The 27,919-nt window shown below is 52.1% G+C and overlaps 1 protein-coding gene across 1 annotated transcript; it reads right to left on the bottom strand.

The window, feature by feature from the left end:
• Nucleotides 1–1,930: 1,930 nt before the first annotated feature.
• THAP4 (THAP domain containing 4) lies at nt 1,931–26,325 on the bottom strand. The gene is made up of 5 exons (XM_011229771.3): nt 26,191–26,325; nt 20,853–21,012; nt 19,691–19,800; nt 18,754–18,857; nt 1,931–2,204 (listed from the first exon to the last, which is right to left on the bottom strand). Exons 1-5 carry the CDS (start codon nt 26,192–26,194, stop codon nt 2,085–2,087), a joined length of 498 nt encoding a protein of 165 aa, XP_011228073.1. The 5' UTR covers nt 26,195–26,325; the 3' UTR covers nt 1,931–2,084.
• Nucleotides 26,326–27,919: the final 1,594 nt, after the last annotated feature.

Below are 27,919 nucleotides of genomic sequence, written 5' to 3' on the forward strand. Positions count from 1 at the left end.
AGGGCCTGGCTGTCTCAGAAGAGCACTTGACTCTCGATCCGGGGGTCATGAGTTCAAGCCCCACATTGGGCATAGAGATTATTTAGATGCATGAACAAACTTAAAACAAAAAGGAAATGACTGTAGTAGGAAGGTGGCCAGTCTGTGACACTGACCGAGGGGCTGGTTCAGGAGGAGGTCCCCCATGGTGGTGGACTCCCCAGTGAATGAGGACAGGAAAGCCAGAATGAAGGGGTCATGTTGCCACCATGGGGGCCTCTTAATCTTAGCATCAGCAAACGGCAGCAGGCGGACAGGTGAGGCTCCCGGCGCCAGGACAGAAGTGCTGGGCATGCCTTGGGAACAGGCATCCAAAGAGAATTTCCCACCCGCGGGGACGCAGGAGACAGACTGACCAGACAGACACACCCAGAATCCAGCCCGGGAACGCCTTCTGGGATTCGGGACCCTTCCCAACGAGTCAATGGCATCGGGGGGCGGGGGGGGAGACCTGACGATGGTGCAGGGTGCTTGCTTCTGGTCCCGGGCTCTGAGCCCACCTTGCATGCAGGTCTGGGCGCTGCCCTCCCAGACCACTTGGGGCTGCGAGCACCAAGCACCGAGGCCTGTGACTCAGGAGGGGGGAGGGGGACTTCCCGTGGCTCTGAGACAGCTTCCCAGTTCCCTCGGTGCTCAGGTCTGAATGCTTGTTTTCCTCCAAAGCCGTAAGTTGAAATCCTAAGCACAGAGGCTTTGCTATCTCCCCTAGATTTTGGAGGGTAAGTGGCCAGGAGTCTCGGCCTCGACCCAGGCAGAGACCCGCACCCCACATGGGTGGAGCCACTGCTGTGATTCCAGCCGCACCTATTCCAGAGAATGGCATCTAAGCCACGCGGTATAATCTCGCAGGAGGGCATCCGAGAGAACGGCAGCGTGGGCCGTGCCCAGTGAAGCTGTGGAGGCAGGACCTCCATCCCACGGGCCTGGGGGGCAGACAGGGAGCCAAGCGCAGGACTCTGCCGCCTTCAGGTTCTGGACGTGCCCAGGAATGCCCACCCCATCGCCGCCCTGCCATGGTGCTTCGGAAGCACACTGTCTGGTCTCACAGGTTCCCAGCTAGACGGGACTCTGCGTCAGGGTGAATTTGTACCTCCAGTCAGCCATACGGGATTTACTCGGCATGCCAGCACCAACCTCCCCTGCCCCTTGGCACTGGGCATACCAGCCCTGGTTCCCTCTCTTAGCTCCTAGGTACTGGCGACCCCAGCCGGTAACACCTTTGGTCCCCAAGCCCTGGGGGCGGGGTGAGGGTGGCCTCAGCTGTTCCCATGGGTCCTAATGTCCCTGGGCCAGAGCAGCACCCCCTTCACAAACCTCTCCGTGTTCCTGGCACGGCTTTGGATATGCTGGTGTGTGAGGAAGAAGAAAACGGCTTTGTTTTTACACACATACTGATGCAGTTAGGGGTAAATGCCTGGAATTTGTTTAAAAATACGCCAGGCAAAAGAAGGGAGGACAGAGGAAGCCGTTGGTGGGAAATAGCAGGGTGACGGTACGAGGGCTTCGAGTGCGTTGGGGAGACGTCACAGTAAACACACACAGGAGAGCAGCGCTGTGCTACCGCGTGACGTGCACGCGAGGACGCCGATCACGGCCGTCCTCTGGCCGTGGGGACGCCCTTCCTCTGTGTGGACGTGGGGCCTGGGCCTCTGCTAGCTTCCAAAACAGGAGAGCAACCGTAGCCCTTTCTGTCCCACTTTTGCTGTCGGCTTATTACTGGCTCCTCCAGGAAGAGTTATTAAATATTTTAGGTCTCACCAAAACTGCCAACAGATAAAGAAAGGGAAAAAGAGTCACTCCTTAATTTTGGGGGCAAAGACTGGAAAATGAGTAAAGTACTCACCAGCTGATGAAAGAAACGCACAATCTACACAAGTGATAATATTCAAAATTCTCAGTCATAAAAATAAAGGCCTTTTATTTGGTTTTTCTATGCCATTACAGAACCCGTGGCCACACTCTGGAACCCACGAGGCCTGCGGCCACACCCACACCTGCTGCGAGCGTCTACGGAGAAGCCGAAGGGTCACGACACACACTCGGGGTCACGGGGTCACCTTCTTGTAGGTGATGTGAAGATGCTGAGTCATGGGCTGGGTAGTGGTCGCCATGGAGACTGTCTGTTCAAGTTTGCCTTCAGAATTCAGCCTGAATTTTCGGGTGATCTGAGCAGAACAAATACAAACACCTTAGTTTTACCTTCCAAAGGCGGCCCTGCCACGGGCCAAGTGTTTGGTTCGCGCTCAACGTGCCGCCCCCGTTGTCAGAGGCCTGTGGGACGTGTCCTCGCCAGTGGGTGACGGACGCTCAGCCCACAGCCGCCGCGGGTGTGCCAAGATCAAGGGGTCCCGACCCCTGGCCCCTTCCTCTGCCCCTCGGCTGTTGCCAGAAGACTAACAGGTACACGTGGGCCTTGGTCTCGTCTCAGCTCATTTAGAAGCCAGCCGCTTTTTCCTTTCAGACAAAAGCTGACCTTCCGATGCATCCTGCTTAACGCCCCTACTGTCTCATGCTCACAACTTGAACTGACGTCACCTGTGTTTTCAGAAAACTCAGCACGAGCACCTTTGGAACCACTAATTTATCACAACAAAGTATGGCGGCCAATGAGAAAGTCCTATCGTCCTGGAACGTCTGCCAAGTAGAGTGTGAAGCAACCACTGAGACACAGGCCGACGGCCAACATCTTCCCAGTGTTCAGGAACACGCTGGGGGCTCCAGAAACATATGAAACAGGAGTTCTCCTTCAGGCCACAACCAACCTCTTTATAACTGACCATCTGGCACAGAAAAACCAGAAAAGCCACACTTCAGAAAGCCATTTAGGGGCGCCTGGGTGGCAAAGCGGTTGGGCGTCTGCCTTCGGCTCAGGGCGTGATCCCGGTGTTGTGGGATCGAGCCCCACGTCGGGCTCCTCCGCTGGGAGCCTGCTTCTTCCTCTCCCACTCCCCCTGCTTGTGTTCCCTCTCTCGCTGGCTGTCTCTATCTCTGTCAAATAAAGAAATAAAATCTTTAAAAAAAAAAAAAAAAAAAAAAAAAAAAACTTTAAAAAAAAAAAAAAAAAAAAAAAAGAAAGCCATTTAAAGGCATAAGGGAACCAGCCCAGAAGGCAGGATGAAGGTCCTGGAGAGAAGAGAGTGTAGACCGTTCACCTGAGGTATGTGCCTGCCGTGAGGGGACAGCGGCAGGGCCAAGAGGCTGGGGAGCCGGGACAGCGCTCTGATTCCTGGAACACTTTGCAATGTGTGCCCATCGAGAAGGAGAGGCCATGGAAACACCCCAGACTTTTGGTTGGGACCCCTGAAAGGCTGCACTCTAGGCATGAGAGTTAACCAGAAACGGACAGGGAAGGCTAGCTTCAGAACAGCTCAGCCTCTGACAGCCAGCAGCATGCGGACAGCTCCACGCTAGGAGACAGAATCGCACAGAGCCTCACGGCATCTGTGGTTTTCACACACGGTGCCTAGGATTCAAGACAAGAAAAAGACAAAGAAAACCAATTTATTAGCAAGCGAGGTAAGAGCAAGACAAGCACAGATCTGGGAGCAGACATCCCCGGGGGGGGGGGGCGACACACCAACACCAGAGTCATCAGGAAAGGACACGGAGCATTTCCACAGAGGACTGGATCCACCAGAAAGAATAAAACGGGAATTCTGTAACTGCAAAATGGTATCAGCAGAATAGACACCGCTGGAGAGCAGTCTGTAGAAAAACCCAGGCTGGAACCGGGGGAGGACGGATGGAAGCCACGATGGAAGCAAAGAAACACAGTGGAGACCCGAAGTTCTGAGACAGGAAGGGGAACGGAACACGAGCCAAATCTGAAGGGATCACGGCCAGCTCTCTGGGGCTGACTGAACATATACCAAGCCACAGACGCAAATTACATCCCAGCAAGACGCAGGCTGCTCACCAAGGACCAGCCAGCCAGACACCCTGGGGGCACGGGGGAGGGCAGCGTGTCCAGGAGCCAACCGGCCACATGGGCTCCGGGCTTCCCCACAGAAGCAAGGCAGCAGGGATGGCATCTCAAAGGCATTAACATAACCATCACCCAAAGCATTCTCGGTGCAGTGAAAATACTCTTCAAAAATGAAGGCAAAATCGGGACCCCTGGGCGGCTCAGCCAGTTAAGCGTCTCCCTTCGGCTCAGGTCACGATCCTGGGGTTCTGGGATCGAGCCCCGCATCGGGCTCCCTGCTCAGCGCGGAGGCTGCTTCTCCCTGCTGCTCTCTCTCTCTCAAATAAACAAAATCTTAAAAAAAAAAATGAAGGCAAAGTAGAGACATTTCTAAACCAAAAGGCTCCACAGAGGATTTAGCAGCAGCGAGACTCGCCAGCCCCTGGAAGGAAACAGCGGAGGAACGTCTTCGTGTTTTCAGGGGAGAGGCCCCGCAGCAGCACGCAGGCGCAGCGACAGATGACGCCCGGGAAGGAGGAGCACGGGTGCGACCCGCGCCACAGGCATCGGGAGCCCGAGGCGGCGGCGCGTGCGTGAAGGGAGCTGGCCCGCGCCCAGCTCATGGGGGGCACGAGAAACGCCCGAAATCTGTGATGGTTCTGAAAAGAGCCCCCCCACTCAAAGTCAAAATGCTGGTCTAGCATCGACTTGGCACCGAGCGCGGGAATCGAAGTTTGCTCCTGGCTGGAGAGCGCCACGGACGACAGGAGCCGGCAAGTCCGGGTCTGACAAAGCTCCTGGGCTCCTTCTACAGGAGGGACGCGCTCCCGGGCTCTAGAAAGGGTGTTCACCCATGTTTTCAAGTGTGAGAAAAGATTTCCGAGTGTCTCTGTGAGGAAGTCTCTGACTCATGCTAAAATGACCCGGAACATTCGTATTTACTCGTAAGAAGGAAGAAGTTTCATTTTGTTGTCATTAAGAAAAACAGAGTACTGTAAGACAGAAAAAGCAAAATAAAAAAAATAAAATTGGGGGCGCCTGGGTGGCACAGCGGTTAAGCGTCTGCCTTCGGCTCAGGGCGTGATCCCGGCGTTATGGGATCGAGCCCCACATCAGGCTCCTCTGCTATGAGCCTGCTTCTTCCTCTCCCACTCCCCCTGCTTGTGTTCCCTCTCTCGCTGGCTGTCTCTATCTCTGTCGAATAAATAAATAAAATCTTTAAAAAAAAAAAAAATTGATAAACACCCCCCCCCACACACACCACAGAACCACATGACCGCAAAAGCAGGGCAGGGGGAAGACACATGGAGTCCTCATACCGCGTCTCCGCGACTCAGTGTCCTGAGCGACGCCAGCAGCGGCAGCCACGGGGAGGTGCTGGACAGGCGGTCCCAGGCTCTGCCCCATGCACAGCGTGTGGAACCGACACCCCGGCGCTGAAGAGTCCCGGGCGCCTGGCATGCCCGTCCCAAGGTCCCTGGGGCGGTCTGGAAGCAGTCGGAGCACCAGCGTGTGTCAGACGCCCGTGCACGCAGGCGGCATCGGTACTCGGCGGGTATCACTGAAGGACGGCAGGAGAGGTACGACAAACGAGCAGGCAAGGGGAGAGCAGAGCGCCCAGAACAAGACAGAGAGACACACAGAAGGGCGCCTTCGTATGCCAGGGAAGAGCACAAGCAGGGGGAGCGGCAGAGGGAGAGGGAGAAGCAGGGCCCCTGCTGAGCAGGGAGCCCGATGGGACTCGAGATCGTGACCTGAGCTGAAGACAGACGCGCTACTGACTGAGTCCCCCGGACGCCCCTATATTAGTGTCTTTAATTCTACGTTACTTTTCTGGAATTTCATTTACAAATAAACAAGGTTTTCAACTTTGACTCACTTTCCAGAGGAAAGAGGTGGTGTGGAGACACGCCCCACCTACGCCCACACGTGCTGCGTCTCCTGCAGGGCCGGGCTCACCGACCCTCACAGCTCATGGGCTGTGGAGGGCTGTGCCCTCGCCTTGGTCATGGAGCCACGGTGGTCTCACAGCTCCCTCGCCTGAATGCCTACGACCGCACTGCGGACATGGAGCACAGGCGGGGCAAGGGGGACGCCTTTGCAGGGATGTTGGGGGGGGCGGGTCCCATGGAAGCCAAGGACAAAAGCAAGGCCACTGCTTGTTCACTCGGAGCCTGTGTGATCGGTGCTGAGGCTGACAGTCACCTCGTGAAAACATCCAATAACCTGAGGGCAACTGGCCTTTCCCAAACAGCTCTGTCTCTGCTGCAGGGGCTTCTTTTTTTTTTTTTTTTTTAAGATTTTTATTTTTATTTATTCGACAGAGATAGCCAGCGAGAGAGGGAACACAAGCAGGGGGAGTGGGAGAGGAAGAAGCAGGCTCACAGCAGAGGAGCCTGATGTGGGGCTCGATCCCATAACGCCGGGATCACGCCCTGAGCCGAAGGCAGACGCTTAACCGCTGTGCCACCCAGGCGCCCCTGCTGCAGGGGCTTCTGGTGACACCACATGGGCCCCCACATACCCCATTTCACTGCACAGTGGTCCAAGTGTGGGCCCCCCTCAGCCCTTCCCTGGCCATCTTGCTCAGAATAAGCAACGTGGCACCAAGCAGCAGACAGGAGACAGGCCTGGGAGTGCACACTATGACCTCCAGGTCCCAGGAAGGATGCTGGGAAGAGCAGGGCGAGGGGCCGCCCTATGCCTGCGGCCCCAGAAGCGCACTTTCATGGGGTGCCATTCGGGCTGGGTACCTCCCACTCAGGGAGCATGGCCTCCAGGTACGGCCACCCCCACTGCAGAGATGACAGTCTGCTGTCACAGCAGAGCACTTGGCGCCAAAGCCAGCAACAGCACTGCTGTGCGCAGGCCCCCGAAGAGTCGCCTGTCGGGCTCCTTTGGGTTTGCGGTCCCTCAAGGACGTTTCCTGCATAATCTTCCTCTTCCAGTGGAAGTCACTAGAAAGATTTAACGTTGGCGCACGCTGTACACGGCCTTGCTCTGGTTCCGTGGCCTCTGGCAACAGCTAGCAATTTGGTAAGTTCACTCATAACAATTCTGTGGTCATCCCAAGTTGGCCACCACAGCTAAAGCATCATCAAAATGAAGACCTGTGTGGGCCACGGATGGACCCGTTTGGCGAAGAGGGGCTTGGAGGCAATGGTTAGCCTCCACAACTTCAAAGGGCGCTTGTTCAGGCTGCCAGGCGATCATAGGCAGCGTGCCCACGCAGCCTGAGTCCAGCTCCTGCAGACAGAGCTGGGTCAAGAGATCCCACGGCCTTGGAAGGTTCAGGAAGAGTCCATGTGAACAAATAGCCAAGTGTGCTCACTTTCCCTAGATGGCACCTACCCCACAGAAACAGAACTGTGGAGGGAAGTGTGATGTGAGAATTCCTCCGTGTTTTAATGCTTCCTCAAGAGCATTTTTTTTTCTCGTTTCCTTCAGTAGGGAAAAGGTGGAAAAGGCAATTCAGGAGGAAGATGGCTGTGACTGTGTTTTAGGCCCTAAAACAAAGATATCAGGTAGCCACAGTGGCTAATGTGCCCCCCAGAGAGCGCATGTGGATGTGGAGGCAAGAAGGGCCCGGCTTGGTAAGCATGGGAACCCCAGTGTGCTGACAGCTTCCAGCCTGTCTTTACAGAAATGACGGCTTGCTGCCAGTCAACACAACCGCGGATGTGTTGTGCCTGCCGCAAATACGGGTTCTTCCCCCACCCCCAGCTTTCCTGAGATGTGACTGGCACACGACGCGTGTGGGTGTAAAGCTACAATGCGATGTTGGACATGCGTGTGGATGGCATCAGCTGACCCCCGTCACCTCACAGCTACCTCTTGTGGGGGAGCGTGGGAGCTTATACGATACAGTACGAACTGCAGGCAGTGTGCTGTCCCTTACATCCCCGTGACTCACTCCTCTTACAACCGGACGTCTGTGCCCTTTGACCTGCAACCACCCCTCTGCCCTCAGGCAACACCATTCTATTCTGTTTTTTAAAAATTCCACATATAAATGAAACCATGCAGTATTTCTCTTTCTCTATCTGACTTAGTTCACTTAGCGTAATCCCCTCAGGGTTTATTTATGTTGCAAATGGCAGAATTAAACTTTTCTTTAACGGCTGAACACTATTCCTTGCGTGCACGTATGTGTATGTGTACGTACACACGGCATGTGTTTTTCCATGTTCTTGAACAGGCGAACGAGCTCACCCAGAGGGGTCCAGGGCCAGAATTTTTACACAGCTGAGCCACGACTGTGACCAAACCCCCTTCCTGCTCCTCACAGCTGACAAGGAAAGGTTGCTGGTGTGGGAGGGGGAGGCAAGGGAGAGGACACTGGGAAGAAGGGTCATTTTAAGAAAAGGCACAAAGACAGAAAGATGAAAAATTCAATTAGTAGCTTAATAGCAAACTGGAGACAGAAGAAAGACTCAGTGAATTTGAAAACAGGTCAATAGAAATATCCAGGTGGGGGGTTCCTGGCTGGCTCAGTCAGTGGAGTGTGTGACTCTTGATCTCAGGGTTGTGAATTCAAGCCCCATGATGGGCGTAGAGATTAAAAATAAAATCTTTAAAATATCTAAACTAATATAAAGAAAAAAGACTGAAAAGGAATGAACAGAGTCTCAGGGACACGTGGGACAGTATTAAATGGCTTAACATCTGTTTAGTAGCAGTTTTGATGTGGTAAGTAAGAATGCAGCACAAAAACAGTTGGAGAAATAATAGCAGAAAATCCCCAAATAATGACAAAAAACACCATCTTACAGATCCAACAATTTCAGGAGACCCACACAGCATAAATACAAGGAAATCACACCCAGGAACACCATAGCAAAAGGAAGACTTAAAAAAAAAAATGTCAACAATGACTAGAGAAAGGGCTCCTGGGTGGCTCAGTCGGTTACACATCTGCCTTTGGCTCAGATCACGATCTCAGGGGTCCTGGGATCGAGTCCCGCATCAGGCTCCCTGCTCAGTGGGGAGTCTGCTTCTCCCTTTTCCTCTGCCCTCCCCCCGCTCGTGCTCTGTCTCTCAAATAGATAAATGAAATCTTTAAAAAAAATGACTGCAGAAAAAAGACAAATTACTTGTAGGGCATGAAGAATTATGGCTGACTTTTCACCAAACACAATTAAGGTCAGGAGACAATGGAACAAAATAATTACTTTAAAAAACTATGCCTGTTGACCCAGAATTTTATTTATGGTAAAAACAGCCTTCAAAACTGGGAGTGAAAGAAGATTCAGTGAAGACGGCTGAGTAGGAAGTCCCTGGAACTGGTCTCCCCACTGGACACTGGATGCAACTGCGCTGGCCCGTCCGGCAGCCAGGAGGCAGGCTGCTGTGGGTGTTTCTGGAGCAGGCTGTGGGGGCCAGGGTGGGCAGCAAGGGCCCTGTCCTCCAAATACAGAGGACCTGTCATCTGTGGGCAGCAAGGGCCCCAGCCCCTCCAGCTCAAGGGGCTCATGGGAGATTTGAAGAGTCAGCACCCCCTCACCCCACTTCATTTTAACTTTTCCCCCTTTTGGGAACCAGACTTTAGAGATGAGGACAAACAATGACATATATGGAGAAATTAGAAAGTGAGTGAGTGCACGTGCCCAGGGAAAGGTTCAGAAAAACCTGAGAAGACCTTCAATTTACATCTCAGGTGGCTCCTGGGCACAGAGACAGCCCACAACGACCAAACAAACAAACAAAATAAATAAATGGAAACACATCTAGTGTTCATGGATTAGAAGACTTAACAGCGGTAAGGTACCAGTACTGCCCAAACATGTACGGGATTAACGAAATCCCTATGAAAATTCCAATGATATGTTTTGTAGAAACAGAAAAATCTATCCTAAGATTTACATGGAATCTCAAGGGACCCAGAATAGGAAACAAGCAAAGAAACAAGCCTGAAGAAGAACAACAAAGCTGAAGGACACATACCTCTTGATTTCACACCTACATGGCACTGGCATAACGACAGACGTAGACCGATGGAACAGAACAAAGAACCCAGAAATAAACAAACTCTCACAAAGGCAGTCAAGTGATTTTCAACAAAGCTGTCAAGACCATTCAATGGGGAGAGGACAGACTCTGCAACAAACAGAGCCGGGAAAACCGGACATCCACGCGAGGAAGAGTGGAGTTGGACGCTTAACTATCACCACACACAAAAACTACCCAAACAAAGTGTAATCCATGAAAATTAAACACTTTTATACACCAAAAGACATTATAAGTAAAAAAGCAGCTCACAAAACAAGAGAAAATATTTGGGAATCATGTATCTGATGAGGGATTCCGAGATAATGGCGAACTCCGGCTGCTGCAACCCAAGCAGAAAACAGCTAGTGTTGGCGAGGGCGTGGGGAACCCGGAGCCCGGCGCTGCTGACGGGAACGCACGCTGGTGTGGTGCAGCCGCTGTGGGCAACGGTATGGCAGTGCCTCGAAACGTGAAAAACAGAGCTACCCTACGACCCAGCGAGTCCGTCTCTGGGCGCGCTCCACAGGACTGACAGCAGGTCTTGAAGAGGTATTTGCAGAGCCAAGTTAACGGCGGCACTACTCACAGTAGACAGAGCGTGGAGGCACCGCTGCTGTCCATGGATGTGTGGCGGATGCGTGGATAAGCACAACGTTAACACACACACACGGCAGACCACCACTCAGCCTTAAAGACAAGGGAAGCTCCACAACGTTCTACAACATGCTGAACCCCGAGGACATTATGCCGAGTGAAAGAAGCCAGTCCCAGAAAGACCAGTGTGTGACTCCACGTACACGAGGTCCCTAGAGTAGTCAGGCTCGTAGACACAGAAGCAGAATGGGCGCCTCCAGGGGTGTGGGGGGAGAGTGTGGGGGTTACTGGTTAATGGGCACGGGGGACTTCAGTTTTATAAGATGCAAGTGTTGCAGCGACGGACGGTGATGGCCGCACACCACTGAAGTGTGGCCTTAAGAACGGTTAAGATGTTAAAGTCTGTTACACGTATTTTACTCCACAGTTAAAAAGAAAAAAAAACCTCAGGGAGTGAAATAACCCCAAGAGAGTTGCTGACAGCAGACCTATACTGCAAAGAAGGCATGAACACAGGGCTTCAGGATGAAGGGAAACTATGCCCCTGGAGATGTGGGTCTACAGGAAGGTGAAAAGAATAACACAAAAGAGAAAATAAGTGGTTAAGTAGAAGACATTACTTTAACCCCCTCACTGTCAGGTCTCAGAAAGCTCGCTATTTAAAGCGAAAGTAATGGGACACCTGGGAGGCTCAGTCAGTTAAGCGTCTGACTCTTGGTTTCGGCTCAGGTTGCGATCTCGCGATTGTGGGACTGGGCCCCGTGTCCTTGGGCTCCATGCTCAGTGGGGAGTCTGCTTGAGATTCTTTCTCGTCCTCCCCCACTGCCCCCCAACTCATGCTTTCTCTCTCTCTCTCAAATAAATAACATGTTTAAAGAAATAAGCACAAGTAACAACACAGTGAGGGTTTGTGGTACGTACGTGCACACTTTCACACGCATATTCACATATCTGTGTTACCGGCGTGACGACACGTGTAAGTGTAACAAACGGTCAGCTGGGTTACACAGCAGGACTGGGAAAGTGTCAGCTGCAAAGTAAGGGGGGTTATCTAAGACCAGTGTGAAACAGGAGACGCAATGGTTCCGTACTGGTTATAAGCAGACTTGGGTAAGTTTAGGGTTGACACTGTTAGCCTCAAAGCAACCATTAAAATAATGATAAAAGACACAGTTAAGAAGCTAACAGAAGAAATATCACTCGGCCATACAGAAGGATGAGCTCTGGCCGTCGGCAACAACATGGGTGGCCCGAGAGTGCGTCCCGCTCCGTGAATAAGTCACACAGAGAAGGACGAACACCGTCACATCTCACTTGTCTGTGGGATCTAACACACAAAGAAAACGGATAATTGCACAAAGAGCAGAATCAGAGCCATAAAGGCAGAGGACACGCTGGTGCCCCGCAGGGGAGGGGTGGGAGGTGGACAGAAGGGGTGAAGGGCGGCGGGAGGTGCCGCTTCCAGTCACGGGGACGGTACGTCCTGGGGACAAAAGGCGCAGCACGGGGGCTGCAGTCAGTGATCCTGTGATGGCGTCGTGTGGGGACAGGTGGCGAGCACAGCGTAACAGTTTACGGAGTTGTCCAATCACTAAGTTGTACACCTGAGACCAATGTAACATTGTGTGTCAACTACACTTCAGTTGGAAAAAAAAGCGAACAGAAGAAAGAAAACAATGCTAAAATTACTTAATTAACCCAAGAGAACACAGTAAAGGATAAAAACAAGAACGAACGAAAGACAAATCAAGATGGTGGTCTTACAACCATCCATACCGGTAATGTTTTTATTAAATGTAAATGGACTTAACATTCCAATTAAAATATGGAGCTTTCTGACTAGACAAAACAAAGCAAGACTCCAGGGGATACAGTCTGACTACAGAGAGATAAAGAAATGGAAGGTAAAAAGGTAGGAAAACAGATGCACCATATAAACAAGCCCTGGACAGCAGCTGCGGTTCTGCTGTCATCAGACTCCAAGGTACACGCTACACGCCACCAAGGGGAACCTGTGTCAGTGTAACACATACCACCATACATGTGCATCTAGGACAGAGCTGCAAGGTCACGAAGCAAAAACAGACCCAGAGAAAGGAACAGAAGCAGACTCGATCACCGCTGGAGATTTCATTCCAGCACCTCTCAGGAATCAGATAGAACCAGACCCCCCCCACCAAAAAAATCAGCAGTATAAAGGGAATCTGAATGACGTTATCCATGGACTTGACCTAAGTCCACTACGCCCGACAGCTGTCAAGGGCTTACTTATCTGGAGTGCGCATGAAGCATTCACCAAGTTTACCGTATGTTGTGGGACAAAGTAACCCTGAGAGCACGTTCTCCGGGCTCCACAGACTTGAACTAGAAATCATCGGCAACAGAACACGTAGAAAATCCTCTAATACTTGGAAAGTAAGTAACCACTTCTAAATGACCCAGTTCAAAGAAGAAAGTCACCAGGGAAAGTATTTTGAGCTAGGAGGTGACAAGAGCACACTGTTTACACCTGCAGGACGCAGCTGAAGCCGGGCTTGGGGGAAAGTCATAGTTTCAAGTGATGTACCACAAGTAAAAATGGGCTGGATATTAGTGACCTGTTTCCCATTTAAGGAATCAAAAAAGAGGAAATTAAACTCAGGATAATTAGAATAAAAGAAATAATATGATGCAAAAATCCTTCAACGTATGTAGTTTAGGAATACACAAATTCAGCAATAACTAAAAATAACAAATTGTTTATCTGTCATTGGGGTTTATCTGAAGAATGCAGGGTTGGGTCAACATCTGAAACCCTGTTCCTGTAATTCACCAGATTAAGAGAATAGAGAAAAAATCACACACATATCTCAATAGCTACAGCAGAAGCTCCTGTCAGAATTCAACACCCATGTACAATTTTTAATAACTGACAAACCAAAAATCTAAGAAAACAATGTGGTAAAGGGCATCAGTAAAAACCCAACAGCGACCATCACACCCAATGGTGAAAGATGGAATGCTTCCTGTGAACAGAGAGCAGGGCCTGGTGTCTACTCCCACCACTTGTACGGAACGTTCCAGAAATCTGCCCTTGCCGATGTCCTAGCCCGGAAGAAAGCAACAGCATCGAGACTGGAAAGTAAGAAGTAACCCCGTCCGTAAGAGCAGAAGACATGACTGTGTAGAAAACCCCACAGAATCTACTAAAAAATCGAGTAAAATAAACAAGTGAATTTAAGAAGGTTACACGGTATAAAATCAATATGTAACAGTCAAATGTATTTCTATTTCCTAGCAATAAATAATTGGGAAAATTAAGAAATTATTGGTAACAGCATCCAAAAACCACAAAATACCCAGGCATCAATTTTACAAAATACATGCAAGATTGTACACTGAAAGCTACAGAACAATGTGGGGTGAGGGAAGCCCACATAACAGAGAGATTTACACGGTCCTGCATCAGGAGGGTCAGTCTGCTGAAGACGGCACTTCCCAAATTAGTCTTCAAGTTCAAGGAATCCTAAATTCTTTTAGAAGTCGACAAGCAGATTCTAAACTTCATACGAAAATGCAAAGGGTCCTTGGGTAGCCAAAACAATTTTGTAAAAAAGAAAAAAAGTTGGACAACCGATATAAACTGATTTCAAACGTTATTATAAAGCTACAGTAATCCAGATCGCTCGGCCTCAGTATACACAGAAACTCAGAGATCACTTGGGTGTAAGAGAGTCCAAACTGGACCCACGTAAGTGCATGTCACTGTGGGGCGAGGGAAGAAGGGCAGTCTTTTCAACAAAGGGTGCTGGAACAATGGGATATCTATTGGGGGCGGGGGGGGGTAAAAGAATCTTGACCCCTACCTCATACCATACAAAAACACAAATTCCAAAATCATAGACCTTAAAGTAAAAGAGAAAACCATAAAAATTCTTGGAGACAATGCAGGTTAAAAATCTCTGCGGCCTGGGTTGCGCAAAAGAATGTAAGACGGGGCACAAAAAGCACAGAGTATAAAGGAAAACAGGGTAACAGAGCATGAGAAGTCTAACATTTTGTCATAAGCTGGGAGCACATGTTCCTCCAGCTCGCGCTCCTGGTGCTCCCCACGGGACTCAGCAGTCCCAGTCCTAGGTCCTCACCCAAGAGACGTGAAAACACATATCCACACCAAGACGTCCACACACACGCTCACAGCAGCTTTATTCCCAACAGCCCAGAACTGGAAACGAGCCGATCGCTGTCCATCAACACAGGGGAGAAGACGAAGCTGGGACATACACCGGAACGTATACTCAGCAACCCAAAACACCCAAATTAGTGCTAAAAGCAATAGCATGGGGGCGCCTGGGTGGCACAGCGGTTAAGCGTCTGCCTTCGGCTCAGGGCGTGATCCCAGCGTTCTGGGATCGAGCCCCACATCAGGCTCTTCCGCTATGAGCCTGCTTCTTCCTCTCCCACTCCCCCTGCTTGTGTTCCCTCTCTCGCTGGCTGTCTCTATCTCTGTCGAATAAATAAATAAAATATTAAAAAAAAAAGCAATAGCATGAATGAGTCTCACAAATGTTGCCTTGAATGAAGAAGTAAATACTGTATGATACCACTTACAATGAGTCCTACAAGACGCAAGTCTAGTCTGTAGTGACAGAGATCTGGCCCTGGTCGTGGCAGGGGCTGGGGGCTGGCGAGGCACAGCACAGGGCTCTTCCTGGGGTGATGGGCTGTTCTCGTCTTGACTGGGGCATGTTCCAAGGGGGCCCACCTGAAGTGTGTGCATCACTGTATGTAAATTATACCTTCAGAGAGTTGATTATTTATTTAAGCAAAAAAAAAAATTCTAGTAATCCATGGTAATTAGGGGGAAGTGGCACGGGTGAGGGGAGACAAGCAGGGGCATGTGGGACGGGGTGGGGGAAGGGCAGGATTTGCCAGCAGGGGCCGTGTCAGCTGGCCGTTCAACTGCACAAAACTCAATTCTAGGTGAATTAATGACCAGAAGGGGAGGTTTTAAGTCAAGCTGTAATGCTCCCAGGAAAAAAAAATAGAATATATATTTTTTGACCTGTTTTCAGGGAAGCCTGCTTAAATAAGAAACACTAAAACCAATCTAGAAAGGAGAGCCTGGGAAACTGAACCACATAAAATTAAGAACTTCTGTTTCTCAGAAACAGAAAAGGAGTGAAAAGATACAGACTGGAAGGGATATTGGCCACACAAGTAAATGGGAAGGGGCTTACATCCAACTTACAGAACAAGTGTGAGGAAGGACAGAGACAGCGGAAGCCGGCCAGAGGACCTGGACAGGACTTCACTAGAGGAGGCGCCAAGCAGGAGAGGATGGGACGCTGGCCGTCAGAGCAGCTCTGGCTGCAGGAGTCAGCCCCTCAGGATGTGGTGAGCATTAATGGGGGGAGTTTCTGGAAGGCAGGGGCCTCTCTGATCCTCAGTATCAAACGGGGACACAGGTCTGGACCTGCTGTGTCTCAGGGCTGCTGTAGGGCACCCTGCAGTGGGCTGTGTGGGGTCTTGAATGACCAAGCACTGAGAAGCAGGGTAACAGAGAAGAGGTGAGCTTAGGCTTCAACAAGATAGCCAAGGATCCTTCCCAACACCTGCCGCTTCCCGGGGTATGCAGAAGCCAGGCATCCTGCCCACCAGCTGCTGGGAGGACAGACAGATGTTTCCAGCCCCCGCCTCCCTCCCTTCTAGGTTCTGTCCATGTTGACCCAGCAGCAAGGCCAACCTGGTGCATCCAGCCAGCACTGGTCAGCTAGGTCACTCTGCAGAGCTGAGCCCTTCTCTGGCCCCACTCTATGGGGGTTCCTCCCCTTGCTGTGCCCCCATAGGCTTCACCTCACCTTCTCCCTCCATTTACGGAGAGGGACTCTTGGGTTTAAGTAATAAAGCCCAAAGTTAGTTCTATAGCAAAAATAAACAAACACCCCCCCCCCGCCACAAATCCCTGATTAAGTAAGTAACCCTTGGCAAATATGAGCAAGAAAAAGAGAAAACAGACATATGCAAAAGATCAGAAATATAGAGGGGACACAGAATGCAGGTACAGAGAAATCAGTAAGTGTTACTTCTTCCTCAAACTCTGAAAATGTAGATGAAAGAGCAGTGATCCTGGGAACCTTGACCTTGCAAAGGCAGGGAGATCAGGGAGGTTGGAGGGCAGGGTAAGCAGGTAGGAGAGCAAGGGCACTCGCCACACTGGGCCCTGATGCTTTTGAGGACGTCTGGGAGGACCAGGCGATGTTGATGGGGCTCCCTCCATGTCAGGGAACAGAAACAACTAAAAAAGCTCCCAGCTCACTCTATGAATAAGTCTGATACCAAAATCAGGACAAGTAGGAGTTATCTTCAAAAAGCAGACATGCTTCAACACTTAGAAGTTATTAATACAATTCACTGCATCAACAGCTTCAAGCAGGAAAAAAACACAGAATCCTCCCGAAAGAGGCTCCAAAAGTATTTGATGAAACTCAAAACCCATTCTTTTTATTTTTTTTTATTTCATTTTTTTAAAGATTTTATTTATTTATTCGACAGAGAGAGAGACAGCCAGCGAGAGAGGGAACATAAGCAGGGGGAGTGGGAGAGGAAGAAGCAGGCTCATAGCAGAGGAGCCTGATGTGGGGCTCGAACCCATAACGCCGGGATCACGCCCTGAGCCGAAGGCAGACGCTTAACCGCTGTACCACCCAGGCGCCCCAAAACCCATTCTTGAATATAATTCTTACCCTAGTAGAAACAGGACATCCTTACCCAACCAGGTAGTCTTGGGCAAGCACCTTACGGGGTGAGCGCTCTGTGCCCGACAGCTAGCTGTCAGACGTGATGTCCCGGTTCAGTGGAGGCCCACGGCAGCCAGAGCCCTCCCCACCATTAACCGTCAGAAGACGCAGCAGAAGCCATGTGCCATTGACGCTGCCACGAAAACTAGAAAGCGCTAGGACGGTACTCTGCCACGAGATGTCCAAGACCTACATAATTAAAATTATAAAGAAATAAACCTGGTACCCACTGAAATACCCCAAACTAGACCACCACACTGCTGTCCACTGTTACTGACCAGGACTCCCCTTGTCCTCAAACTAATTCATGTGTTTACGTGATCCTGGTGTAAATGGTGTGGACCTGGAAGAACTCGGAGGACAGTCCACCCAGAAGAAGGAACATGGAAGAATTCATCAAGAAAATGTAAAGAACATCGGAACTTTCCCCACATATTAAGACAAGACAAAGAGCTACGGTGACCTAAGTTATTACATGACTTTAAATAACTGTCCGTGAAGAAGTGGACAAAAAGAACAGACCCCCCTCCCCTATTTATGGGGATGGGCTCAAGACACACACAACATTTCAAATCCGGGGGGCTGCTGGTCACCCGTCTGCACATGGGATCATGTGAAAACCAATCTGGGAGGGACTAAAGTCCAACAGTAAAAGGGAAAGCTCTGAGAGTGCAGGAAAACAGAAGACTAATTTTATCATGTGAGTAGAAACGCTTTCCAGACCCAGAACCCAAATCCAGACCCCATAAAGGAAAAGACCCCCAGGAGAATGACAGAAAAGCTCACAATCTGAGAGTAGAACACATCATAAACCATATTCACAGAAGCCACCAAATGGGGAAACATTTGCTGCATAAACAGCCATGGTCCTAGAAAGTTCCTGTAAACCAGTAAGATGATGACAGCCCACAGAAACACAGGCAATGACTTCGAACATCAACCCTAAGGAGAAACACAAATGGCCCACACGCATGGGAAATGCTCCCTTGCACCCATAAGTTCCATTTCAAACACATATGCGCTACCATCTTTTATGGATCAGATTCAAAACATGAGCAAGTCTGGAAACGCGTCGTGCCGACGACGGCGCAGGGCAGCACGTATGCTGCTGCAGTGCTGGTGGGGGTGCAGCCGTCAAGAAAAGCAGTTCACAATCCGCTGATCCAGCACTTCACTCATTTGTCAAAGTGGACAGCCCAGACGTGAAAGGATGTTTGTGACAGAAAAACCACAGCCGACCTGAGAACCCTTAAGTGCCCTCCTGCCAGGGACCAGAGGATTCGGCGGCGGCACACCCCCACCTCGGCATGCATGGGGAGCGACCGCACGACGGTGCAGACAGGCCCGAGATCACGTGGAAAGGCAGACTCCAGGCCAAGGGATGATCTGAGCCCGCTGAGGACTGAAAGCGCAAGGCGGAAGGAGGGAAGGCTGCAGGGGCAGACTCACCTGCTCCACGTGGGGCTCCTTGGCGAAGGACATCCTGGCGATGGAGTGGGACGTGATGCACAGCTCCTGTCCATTCACCTCGCCCTCTTCCACCTCCACGATGCCTGCAGGGGCCGTCTGTCTTCAGCAACCTGTCTACCGCCTGCCGCTGCCACCGCTCCCACCACCACCTTCTGCACCAGGACTTTGACATGTCTGAACTTGGAAGCCAGAGCCTCCCAGGTGTCGAGGGAGAAAGACTCGCAAGTCCTCTGATAGCCAGGGCAGGAGATCTATGGAGGGTCACCTGGGGGGGGCGATGCCCTAACCCTAGCCCTGCACCATCAAACAGGCCAGGAGCCTCCCCCCGTTCCCAGCTGCTGGCTGCCCCCCGACTTCTAGCTGACTAATGCCTTGGGCAGGCCCACTCCAGGACAGGCTAGTTTCGACCATCCACCAGCTTCTGGGAAGTGAAACTCACTCAAGCCAGGGAGCAAGGTAAAGGTCAAGCAGGTGTGTTTTTGAGTAATTTCTAATTAATGAACCTGGTTAACTATCTTGGGGTGACCTCCCACTGGGGACAGAGTGGATTTCCAGACAGAGAACTTCTGGCCGCACAGTGAGCCTCTGGGTTCCTGTTCACACAGGAGGTACCTGTGTGCAGCAGACAGAGGCTCTGTCATGAGCTGTTGCTGGAAGAACTCAGGAGAAAAGGGAATCAGCCCCCTCTCACCAGCTCCCTCCTGCCAGCCCTGCTGAGCTTGTCCAAAGGCCTGACGCTTCCCACCCTGACAAGCACACAGTCGTCCCCCACAAATGTGTCCACGAGCACAGACACCCCAAAAGGTTGCTCTGAGAGCAGGAGGGAGATGCGACCTCCCCTGCTGGCCAGCCCTCTGCTGGCACGCACGGCGCGTGGGCAGGGGCGGGCCAGGGACGGCCGCCAAGGGAGGGGTACCTGTGTTCTGGGCGCTGATGAAGGCCACCTTGTTGGTATCGGGCTTGAGGCGGATGAAGCCACACTCCCTGTGCATGGGTCTGCGTGTGTCCAGGTGGAAGGCGTTGAACCTAGGGGGCAGCAGGAGAGGTGAAGCCCCGGGTATCAGGTGCCCCCCAGAGAGGGTGCCAGACTGTGTGGACACACTTTTCTCACGTTATAAAGCACCCCCACCCACCAATTATAAAATAAGGCAGTTTGTTGGGGTGCCAGGTGGCTCAGTTGGTTAAGCGTCCAACTCTTGATCTCAGCTCAGGTCTTGATCTCAGGGTTGTGAGTTCAAGTCCCATGTTGGGCGGACAGATGACTTAAATAAATAAAACTTAAAAAAAAAAAAGATGCAGTTTCTCATTCACATGGAAAACAGAGAGATGCGTAAAAGACACAGCACAAGAGATATGAGAGACCACGTGTGTGGGCCCCAGCCTCCAGGCACACCAGGACCTTCCACCTCTGACCCCGAAGCAGCTCCCCCACGTGCGCCTCCCTCCCTCATTCCTGTCTGGTGTCCCTATCTTCCCAGCCGCCATGACCGACCCTGACCCTGAAGACAGGACCTTAGACTCTGTAAGTTAGGCACCCCCTACCCCCAGGGCCCCAACATGCTTCTCAGTCCCAACCACCCCAAGTGCACAGTCAAATCCTACCCTTACACCAGGCTTTGCCTGTTGTGAGCAACTCACAGGTAAGAAAGTGAACGGGTGCTGGGTCAGGGTGCAGCTGGAGGGCCTCCGAGGGCTTTCCCTTCGTTGTATCGTAAGACTCAGAACCACAATACTAACTGACTTTCTGGGACCTCAAAGAGCTTGGGGGGGGTATTCTAAAAGAAAGCCACGCCACTGTATTTTCATAATACGGGGGTGACTGGTTTCCATAGAGAAGAACAGCACAGAATGAGGGGTTTAACTGAGCATAGGCACTTACATTGGTGTTTGCATTAACAAGCCTCAGATTCCGTGGTCATCTTCAAACACACGAAAGACCCAGAAAGTACCATTTTTACCCACCATGTGAGCAGATTCAGGGCGGGAAGAGGCGGCCCTCTTGCACCCTCCCGTCTGGCACCTGCCTGTCCCTATCAGCCTGGAACTGCCCCCGCAGGCAGTCAGGCGGGTGCACTTACGAGAAGTTCAGCACAGGCTGGCCCACGTGGGAGATGTACGCCTCCTCCAGGTACTGGAAGGGCTGCAGCGCCGGGAAGGTCCCGGCTCCCGGCGGATCTGACAGCCAGGTCCCCAGCATCCAGGACAGCGGCTCCACCACTGGGTTCATCGTGGGGGGCTCTGAGGACAGAAGAAGAGGCGGTCAGTGGGCTGTGTCCACTGGACTCCTTCTCAGCGTGCCGTGCTGAGCCTTGTGTGGACATGGACACAGTGTGGAGGCACGCCTTCGTAATTACAGCAAATCTGATGTGACCATGAATATGTCACCAGCCATCTGTCAAGACGGGGAGAAAAAGGGGCAAACAATTAGCAAAGGTCATCTTGCCACTTCCTACTCTCTGCAGCTCCCACGCAGGAGAGACGAGAGGGTCTGGAGGTGGAGAGGTGTCAGCCCAAGCCCAGCCAGCACCTCCAGTCCTGCCTCTTCTGACGCCTGTGGACAGCCAGGCAGGGAGCGTGGCGGCAGCTGGGATTTGTGTGATCAGACTCGTAACTGGACAACAGAAGAAAGTCAAGCCGGGACGCTAGTTACAATCTATGGTGGAGACAAGGAATGAAAGCTTCGGATTTAAAGGTCTGGACTGTGGGGCTCTCCTGCTGCCAGGTGAGTGGGACAGAGGCGCTGCCCCCTGCTTCCAATGAGGGAGGGCAGCGGTGCACCAAGAAATAAGGAAAGGATGCTGACTGTCACGTGCCTGAGGTAACAAGCCAGAAAGGGACAAGGGGCTGTTGGGCATTCTGAGCTCTAAACGATGAGGGCTGAGGACAGCTCCCTGAGACGCGTGCAGGTCGCGGCAGAAGGGGGCAGCAGCTGCTCCGCAGACACGCCACAGACTTGGGGGTCCTGGGCGGGGCAGGCTGGCCTTGCCAGGGAGGCCCCCAGAAGGGCCCTGGCAAGGTCTGAGCGGGAGGCGCAGGGAGCGGGAGGAGGGCGGCCCGGGCTCGATGTCATGGTGGCGGGGGGGCGGTGGGAAGTGGTGGAAAGGGCCAGATTCGGGGTCTGGTCTGAAGGCAGAGTGTGGGCTGATGGCTGGGACGTGGGGCAGGAAAGCAAGCAGCACCCCCAAGGCTCATGGCCTCGACAGCACAGAAGGCAAGAGGAAGAGCACCGGTGGTCTGGGCTGGAGGTTCAAACGGCCACTCTGACAGCCCACCTTCCGCGGTTTGCTGAATAAATAGAAATCGCCGCTGTTTTTCAGCCAGCCGTGGCCTCTGAGACGCTCTCAGTCTGGTGCACTTGTCGCGCTCGGGGCGGCATGCAGGAAAGCCCGCCCGCGTGCTGTGGAGCGGCCGCGGCCGCCTGACCCTCTCCTCGTCTCCCCACGCGGCGGGCGGAGCAGCGCGCTTCCCTTCTGCAGTCTCCCTCCCGGGCAGGGCTGCGGCGCGGCGCCCTTCCCCGGCCCGCCGCCTAGGGAGCCGGTGACGCAACTGCAGCCGCCCGCGGCTCCAGAAGGCTCAGGGCAAAAAAGAGGACTTCAAACATCTTATTAACTTTTAGGTATCGATGGTTACGTGTTGAAATGACAATACAGGATTAAACGAAATACATTATTATTATTATTTATTATTATTGTTTTTATTTACTTTTTAGTAAGCCCTATACCCAACCATGGGGCTTGAACTCTAGACCCCCAGGATCAAGAGTCAGACGCTCCTCCGACTGAGCCAGCCAGGCGCCCCGAGGTAAACAGAATATGTTACTGAAGCTAATTTCACCTGTTTCTCTTTACCTTTTAATTTTATTTCTTAAAGTAAGCCCTAGGACCAACAGGAGGCTCGAACTCACGACCCTGAAATCAAGAGCTGTACACTCCACCAACTGAGCCAGCCAGGCACACCTATCTCTACCTTTTTAGTGCTGCTACTGGACCACCTTAAACGGCCTAGGAGCTGGATGGCGCCACAATCGACAGTCTCAAAACCAACACTCAGGGAACTCTGGTCCTGTGAATTCTGAGGACACCGCCACAGGAGAGAATTCGCCAGGAGACCACAGGGAAGTGTCAGCAAAAGGTTCCCAGCCAGTCCTGAATGTGCTCCACGGGAAAGCAAGTACTGGTCACAGGTGGTGGATGGCCTGACTGTGCAGGCACAGAAGCTGCTGGAGAGTGGGAGCCGGGGAGGGGCCGCAGAGCAGGCCCACGGTCTGCCACCGAGCAGCAACATCACCGAGGCGGGCAGACCAAGGCATAGGTCAAGTGGGCAAAGTTTTTACTCTAAAAGCAAAACACCACAGGCGCAATATAAAAAATAAGGCAAAACGAAGGCCAAACACACCTGAACTCATACACAAAAAGAAAAAGCTTCTCAGACTGATCGCAAAGCAAGACCCTCAACTCCTGCTGTGAGAGATGCACACAGGAAGGGTGATTCAGAAAGGCGTTTCAGAGCCAGGCAAAGGCAGGCAGCAGGAGAGCAAGCGTCATGATCTCACTACAAGGGGCAATGAACTTCAAGCCAAAATGCATCAAACCAGACAAAGAACGACCACGTCACGATGAAGACCCCACAGTCAGAGAGATACTGACGCACCAAATGTGGCAGCAGCACTCGCAGCGCAGGACCTGCGGGCGGGAGACACATGGAGACCAACAGAAGAGAGTCCCGGCCTCTGGCCTGTGTCCAAGTGACCTCCACACCTCCTACAACGAGAAAGCTAGTTCTGGTCGGGGGACGCTGCACCCTGCACCTGAAAACTAGAGAATGCTCCTTCTTTTCAAGCTCCTCTGGAATATTCACGAAAACAGACCTTACAAACGGTCAGAGAAAACCCTAAGTTTCAAAAATGAGAAAGCGTTCCCACTACATCGTCTGATCACAATGCAGCAAGGCTAGAAATTAAAACACTATCAGATTTCCCTCAAAAATGTTATGCCACAAAAGAGAAGCGAGACACAAACATGGCGTATTCTGTGACTCCACCTGCATGCAATCCTACAGGAGGATGGGCAGTGCCAGCGGTGGTGGGGTGGGGGCTGGGGCGGAAGGGCACAAGAGAAACTGGGGATTCTGGACGAGGGTGCGGTCACACAGGTGTCCGCACCCAACCAAGTCACGGGGGGAGCACCTAAGGGCTGTTTCACTTAAATCGTACCGAAATGAAAACATGCAAAGGCAAAACAAACAAACATTTAAAAAAAAAAAAAATCAGAGCCCGAAATGCCTTCCCAGGACCTGTTCAGGACGCTACTGCAGCACCAGGTCACGGGTGGTGAGGGGACACCAGCCCAGCCTTCCAGGGCCTCCGGTCCCTGCTAGCCAACTGCTGCCCACAGGGACAGGGCCTGCTGTTGCAGATCTTCTGCTATTTTAAGAAAATCCAGAACTGTTGATTTGGGGGTTAAATATCCCAATTTCTAAAGATGTGTTCAAATTAAAGCAACAATAAGCTGCGGTGTGAGGTGTGGTTCAGTGGGTCAGTGGGGAGGGAGAGCACAGCAGTCCCAGGCCAGGGCTCGGAATGCGGACATCGTCCTGACACCCCTCCAGGGGCTCAGGCCCTGAAGATGATCCGTGGTGGACCCCAGGGCTTTCTGCCTCAGCCCTTGTTTGGTAGTAGGCAAGAGAGATGTCTCTCAATTGAAAAGGACACCAGCAGGGAGAGAGAGAAGACAGGAAAAGGTGCTCCAGGGAGGGTCCTGTGAAGGGACAGGCAATGGGGGACCGTGACCAACCACTGGGCTAAGAAATGCAGACAAACACAGAGCACGGCCTGCAGCCTTTATACGTCTGGGGCACTGATGCAGGGCTCTGGCACCAGACAGCCCCCCACAGTGGTCCGCTAGCATGGGTCAGGCCTGTTTGCTCTTTCCTGGGTGACAGCGTCCCCAGGCCAGCTCTGAGTGCAGGTGCTGTGCTGTGGGGGCTCAGGCAGGGGACAGGAGGACCGGAGGGGAGGAGCTGGTGTGTGAATATAGCTGGATGAGGTGGAATAGGGGGATGGCCTGTCCGGGGTGAGGACGGAGGCTGCAAGCCCAGAGAACAGAGTGGCCAGAGCACAGGCAGCAGGCTTAAGAGGTGATGTGGGTGAGGACAGAAGTAGGAGGACAGGTGGGGGTGGAGGGGTGCAGTCCAGCAGTGGCTGGTGTCCCAGGCTGGCAGCCTGGAGGGGGATGGGAGACAAGGGTAGAGACCCAGGATTGGTCAGAAACCCCAGGGGGGTGAGCTCGGCACGGTCATGGCACCTGAACACGGGGTGGGAAAGGTGGCCCAGGGCCTAACTCTGCCTCTAACCAGTTCTGTCTAAACCCCTTGCATCGCCTCTGCCAGGGCAGGAAGGTGCACACACGTCACGTGGAGCCTCCGTAAGCGAGGCCAGCCAAGCCCTGCGGGAACACGACTCACTTCCGAGGCCCGCAGGCTCCTGTGTGATAGGCTACAGACACTCCACAGCCCCGCACGGAAGGGAAAGGGAACCCTGTCTGCGCAGCAGCGTACTGACAAAGTCTGCAACGACCCCCACAGTCAGAAGACCATTCTGAGTAGACCAAGTGAGCGCCCGCGTGCCGCTGAAGGCGCACGCTAAGTCAACGTCAGCCGACTCTCCCTACGACCCAGCTGTACGACCAGCACACAGATACAACGTCCAGAACGTGTCACGGCATCTGGTTCTGCGTCAGAGCTCCTGACTGCTCCGAGAAACACTTCCAAGTTAGCTTTCCTGGCTGGCTGTTATTGGCTCTCGACTGTAAAGAATTTTGCCTGGATAAGGGGCGGGCAGGTGGATCCCATGCCTCCTTCCAGGTCTGCCGGGCCCCGCTGCCCCACAGCACCCCTGATGCTGGCCAGCACTGGGCTGAGCCAGGTTGCTCGGTGGGGCTGACTCCGCCCCCTTCACCCCCACCCCTCACCACCGCCCCTGGCCACGGGGCTGCTGCCAGCTCCACAGCCACGGTCTCTCCTCTTGTTTTCAATGAAGCGTTGCAGGGGAGAACCAACAAGGTAATTCTGAGACCCAAATGTCAGGTTACAGGAGCCTACATATGTGTATCAAAATTCACCCAACTAAACCCTGAGGGTTTGTGTATTTTACTCCACGTAAATCATACTTCACTAGAATATTAAAAGTAAAGTGAACTTAAAAGTCAAACAAATAAAAAAAACATAAAAAATACGGGATTTAAGCCTATTTGTCACTTTTAACCCCTTCAAATAAACCAGTCAGGCTTTTTATGCATTTTTTTCTTATTTCTTTTTTCTTTTATTAACATCGCAGCCAAAATGCAAAAACAAATTTAAATTTTCTCCAAGAAAATTAACTTTTCATTTTTTGGCCTAAGACCACGAAAGCAGGCTTACCCATCAGTGATGGTAAGTTTTCTGAACTCCAGACACGGTCAAGGTTCTTCAAGGTTGTTTTCTGCCAATTGACGGAAAACGTCTGCACCTGGCTGTTAGCAGCTTGGCAGGAAGTGAGTGCCAAACTGAAGACGGCATTCTGGGAACTGTAGTTCCACCCTGGGAACCCTCAGAACCCCGAGGGAGACACAGAAACCTGGGGGTGACTGGACCTTGAATGTGGGAGCAGACCAAGCCGACTCTGGCAGCAGTGGGACAGGCCAGGGAGGGAGGAGGGGGGTTTCCGCCCTCTGCTGCTTCCACAGGGACCACGAAGGGAACTGATCTGTGTCAAGGGGAAGCGGGCGGAGCCAGGCACACAGCAAGCTGTTTCTGGAATAGTCACTCTGGAAAATCCTGCCCCCTTCTATCTGTGCCCTAGAGGGCTAGTGGCCCACTTATCTTGGCTCTGAGAGTGCATGCTCGGGGACAGAGCAGTCTCCTGGCAAAGGTGTCAGCAGGCGGGCCCAGGACCCCAACGACAGGAAGGGAGCAGACACACTCACTGGACAGACTGCTTCCTGGCACCTCCCACCCTCACACTGCTTTGTGCTAGTGACAACAGTGCCCGACACAACAGGGAGAGAGAGCCCAGGCCGCGCTGGCTGTCCCAGGCGGTGCAGACACTGTCCTGGCATCATGATCAGTTTGCATCCCACTTGCATGGCACACCAGGGGAGGGTGTTCTTTTAAAGTGATATTAAGGCCCTCGCTTTATTACCCATGAAATGGGAAAGAGTGTGTGCACACAGGAGGAAAGGTAATGACAGGAAGTAGAGCATATATTTCTGTAAAATACAAAAGACATAAAAGGAGACCCAATAATTTTAATTTGCAAAAGTTATGGTTGATTACCTAGTTAACTCAAAAGTCTCCACTGAAAAACTATTAGAATAAGTGATTTTGAAGAATGGTTAGTTATTAAAATTGGTAGCTTTCCTACATATTAACAATAACCACATTAATAACAGGGGCGGGGGCTTCAAGGTTCAACTCTGACTTGTAAAGACCTTAGAAGCCCTAACTCTTGTCCTTACAACAAGAAAAACATGGAACAAACTGAAACTCAGTGACTCTGCTTGGACCCATTAGAGAAGTGAGATCCCAGGTCTCCCAGAACTTGGAGGACATGCTTGCCAGGAGTAGACGCAGGCTGATAGGGAACACAGATGGTAACTGGGCAAGAGGCTGGAGCTGAGCGCAGACGAGCATGACAGACAGTCTCCTGGGGGCCCCACGGTTCCATGGGTCTGACTTCTAGGAAGCCAACAAGTTCTCACCCTGAAAAGCCAAGAAAAAAATCCCATGTCTCTGCAGTGGGAGGGGAAGGAGCAGTTCTGGACTAAGGTCAGAGCACTCTCCAACAGGAACGGAGGCTGCAGGGAAGAAGATCTCACCTGGGCTTTATTCGCCTGGGGGCAGGGCTTTCCCCACAAACCCTTCCAGCCTTCCCTTCTCACTCAGGCAGGACTCAGCCCAGAAACAGAGGCCACACAAGGCTGAACCTCAACCCTGACACTGCAGAGCATCCCTCTCCCCAATGCCACTCCTGAGGTCTCCAGCAGGTAAGAGGGTCGGAGCAGAAAAAGCCGCAGGTGCACCCACTGGGAGGGAGTCCTGAGACAAACAGTAAAGACTGGAGAGGAATTTGAAGCCACCACAACCACACTAGAGACTAGACACGACCCAA

This window comes from Ailuropoda melanoleuca, chromosome 2 (assembly GCF_002007445.2).
Source record: "Ailuropoda melanoleuca isolate Jingjing chromosome 2, ASM200744v2, whole genome shotgun sequence".
NCBI lineage: Eukaryota > Metazoa > Chordata > Mammalia > Carnivora > Ursidae > Ailuropoda > Ailuropoda melanoleuca.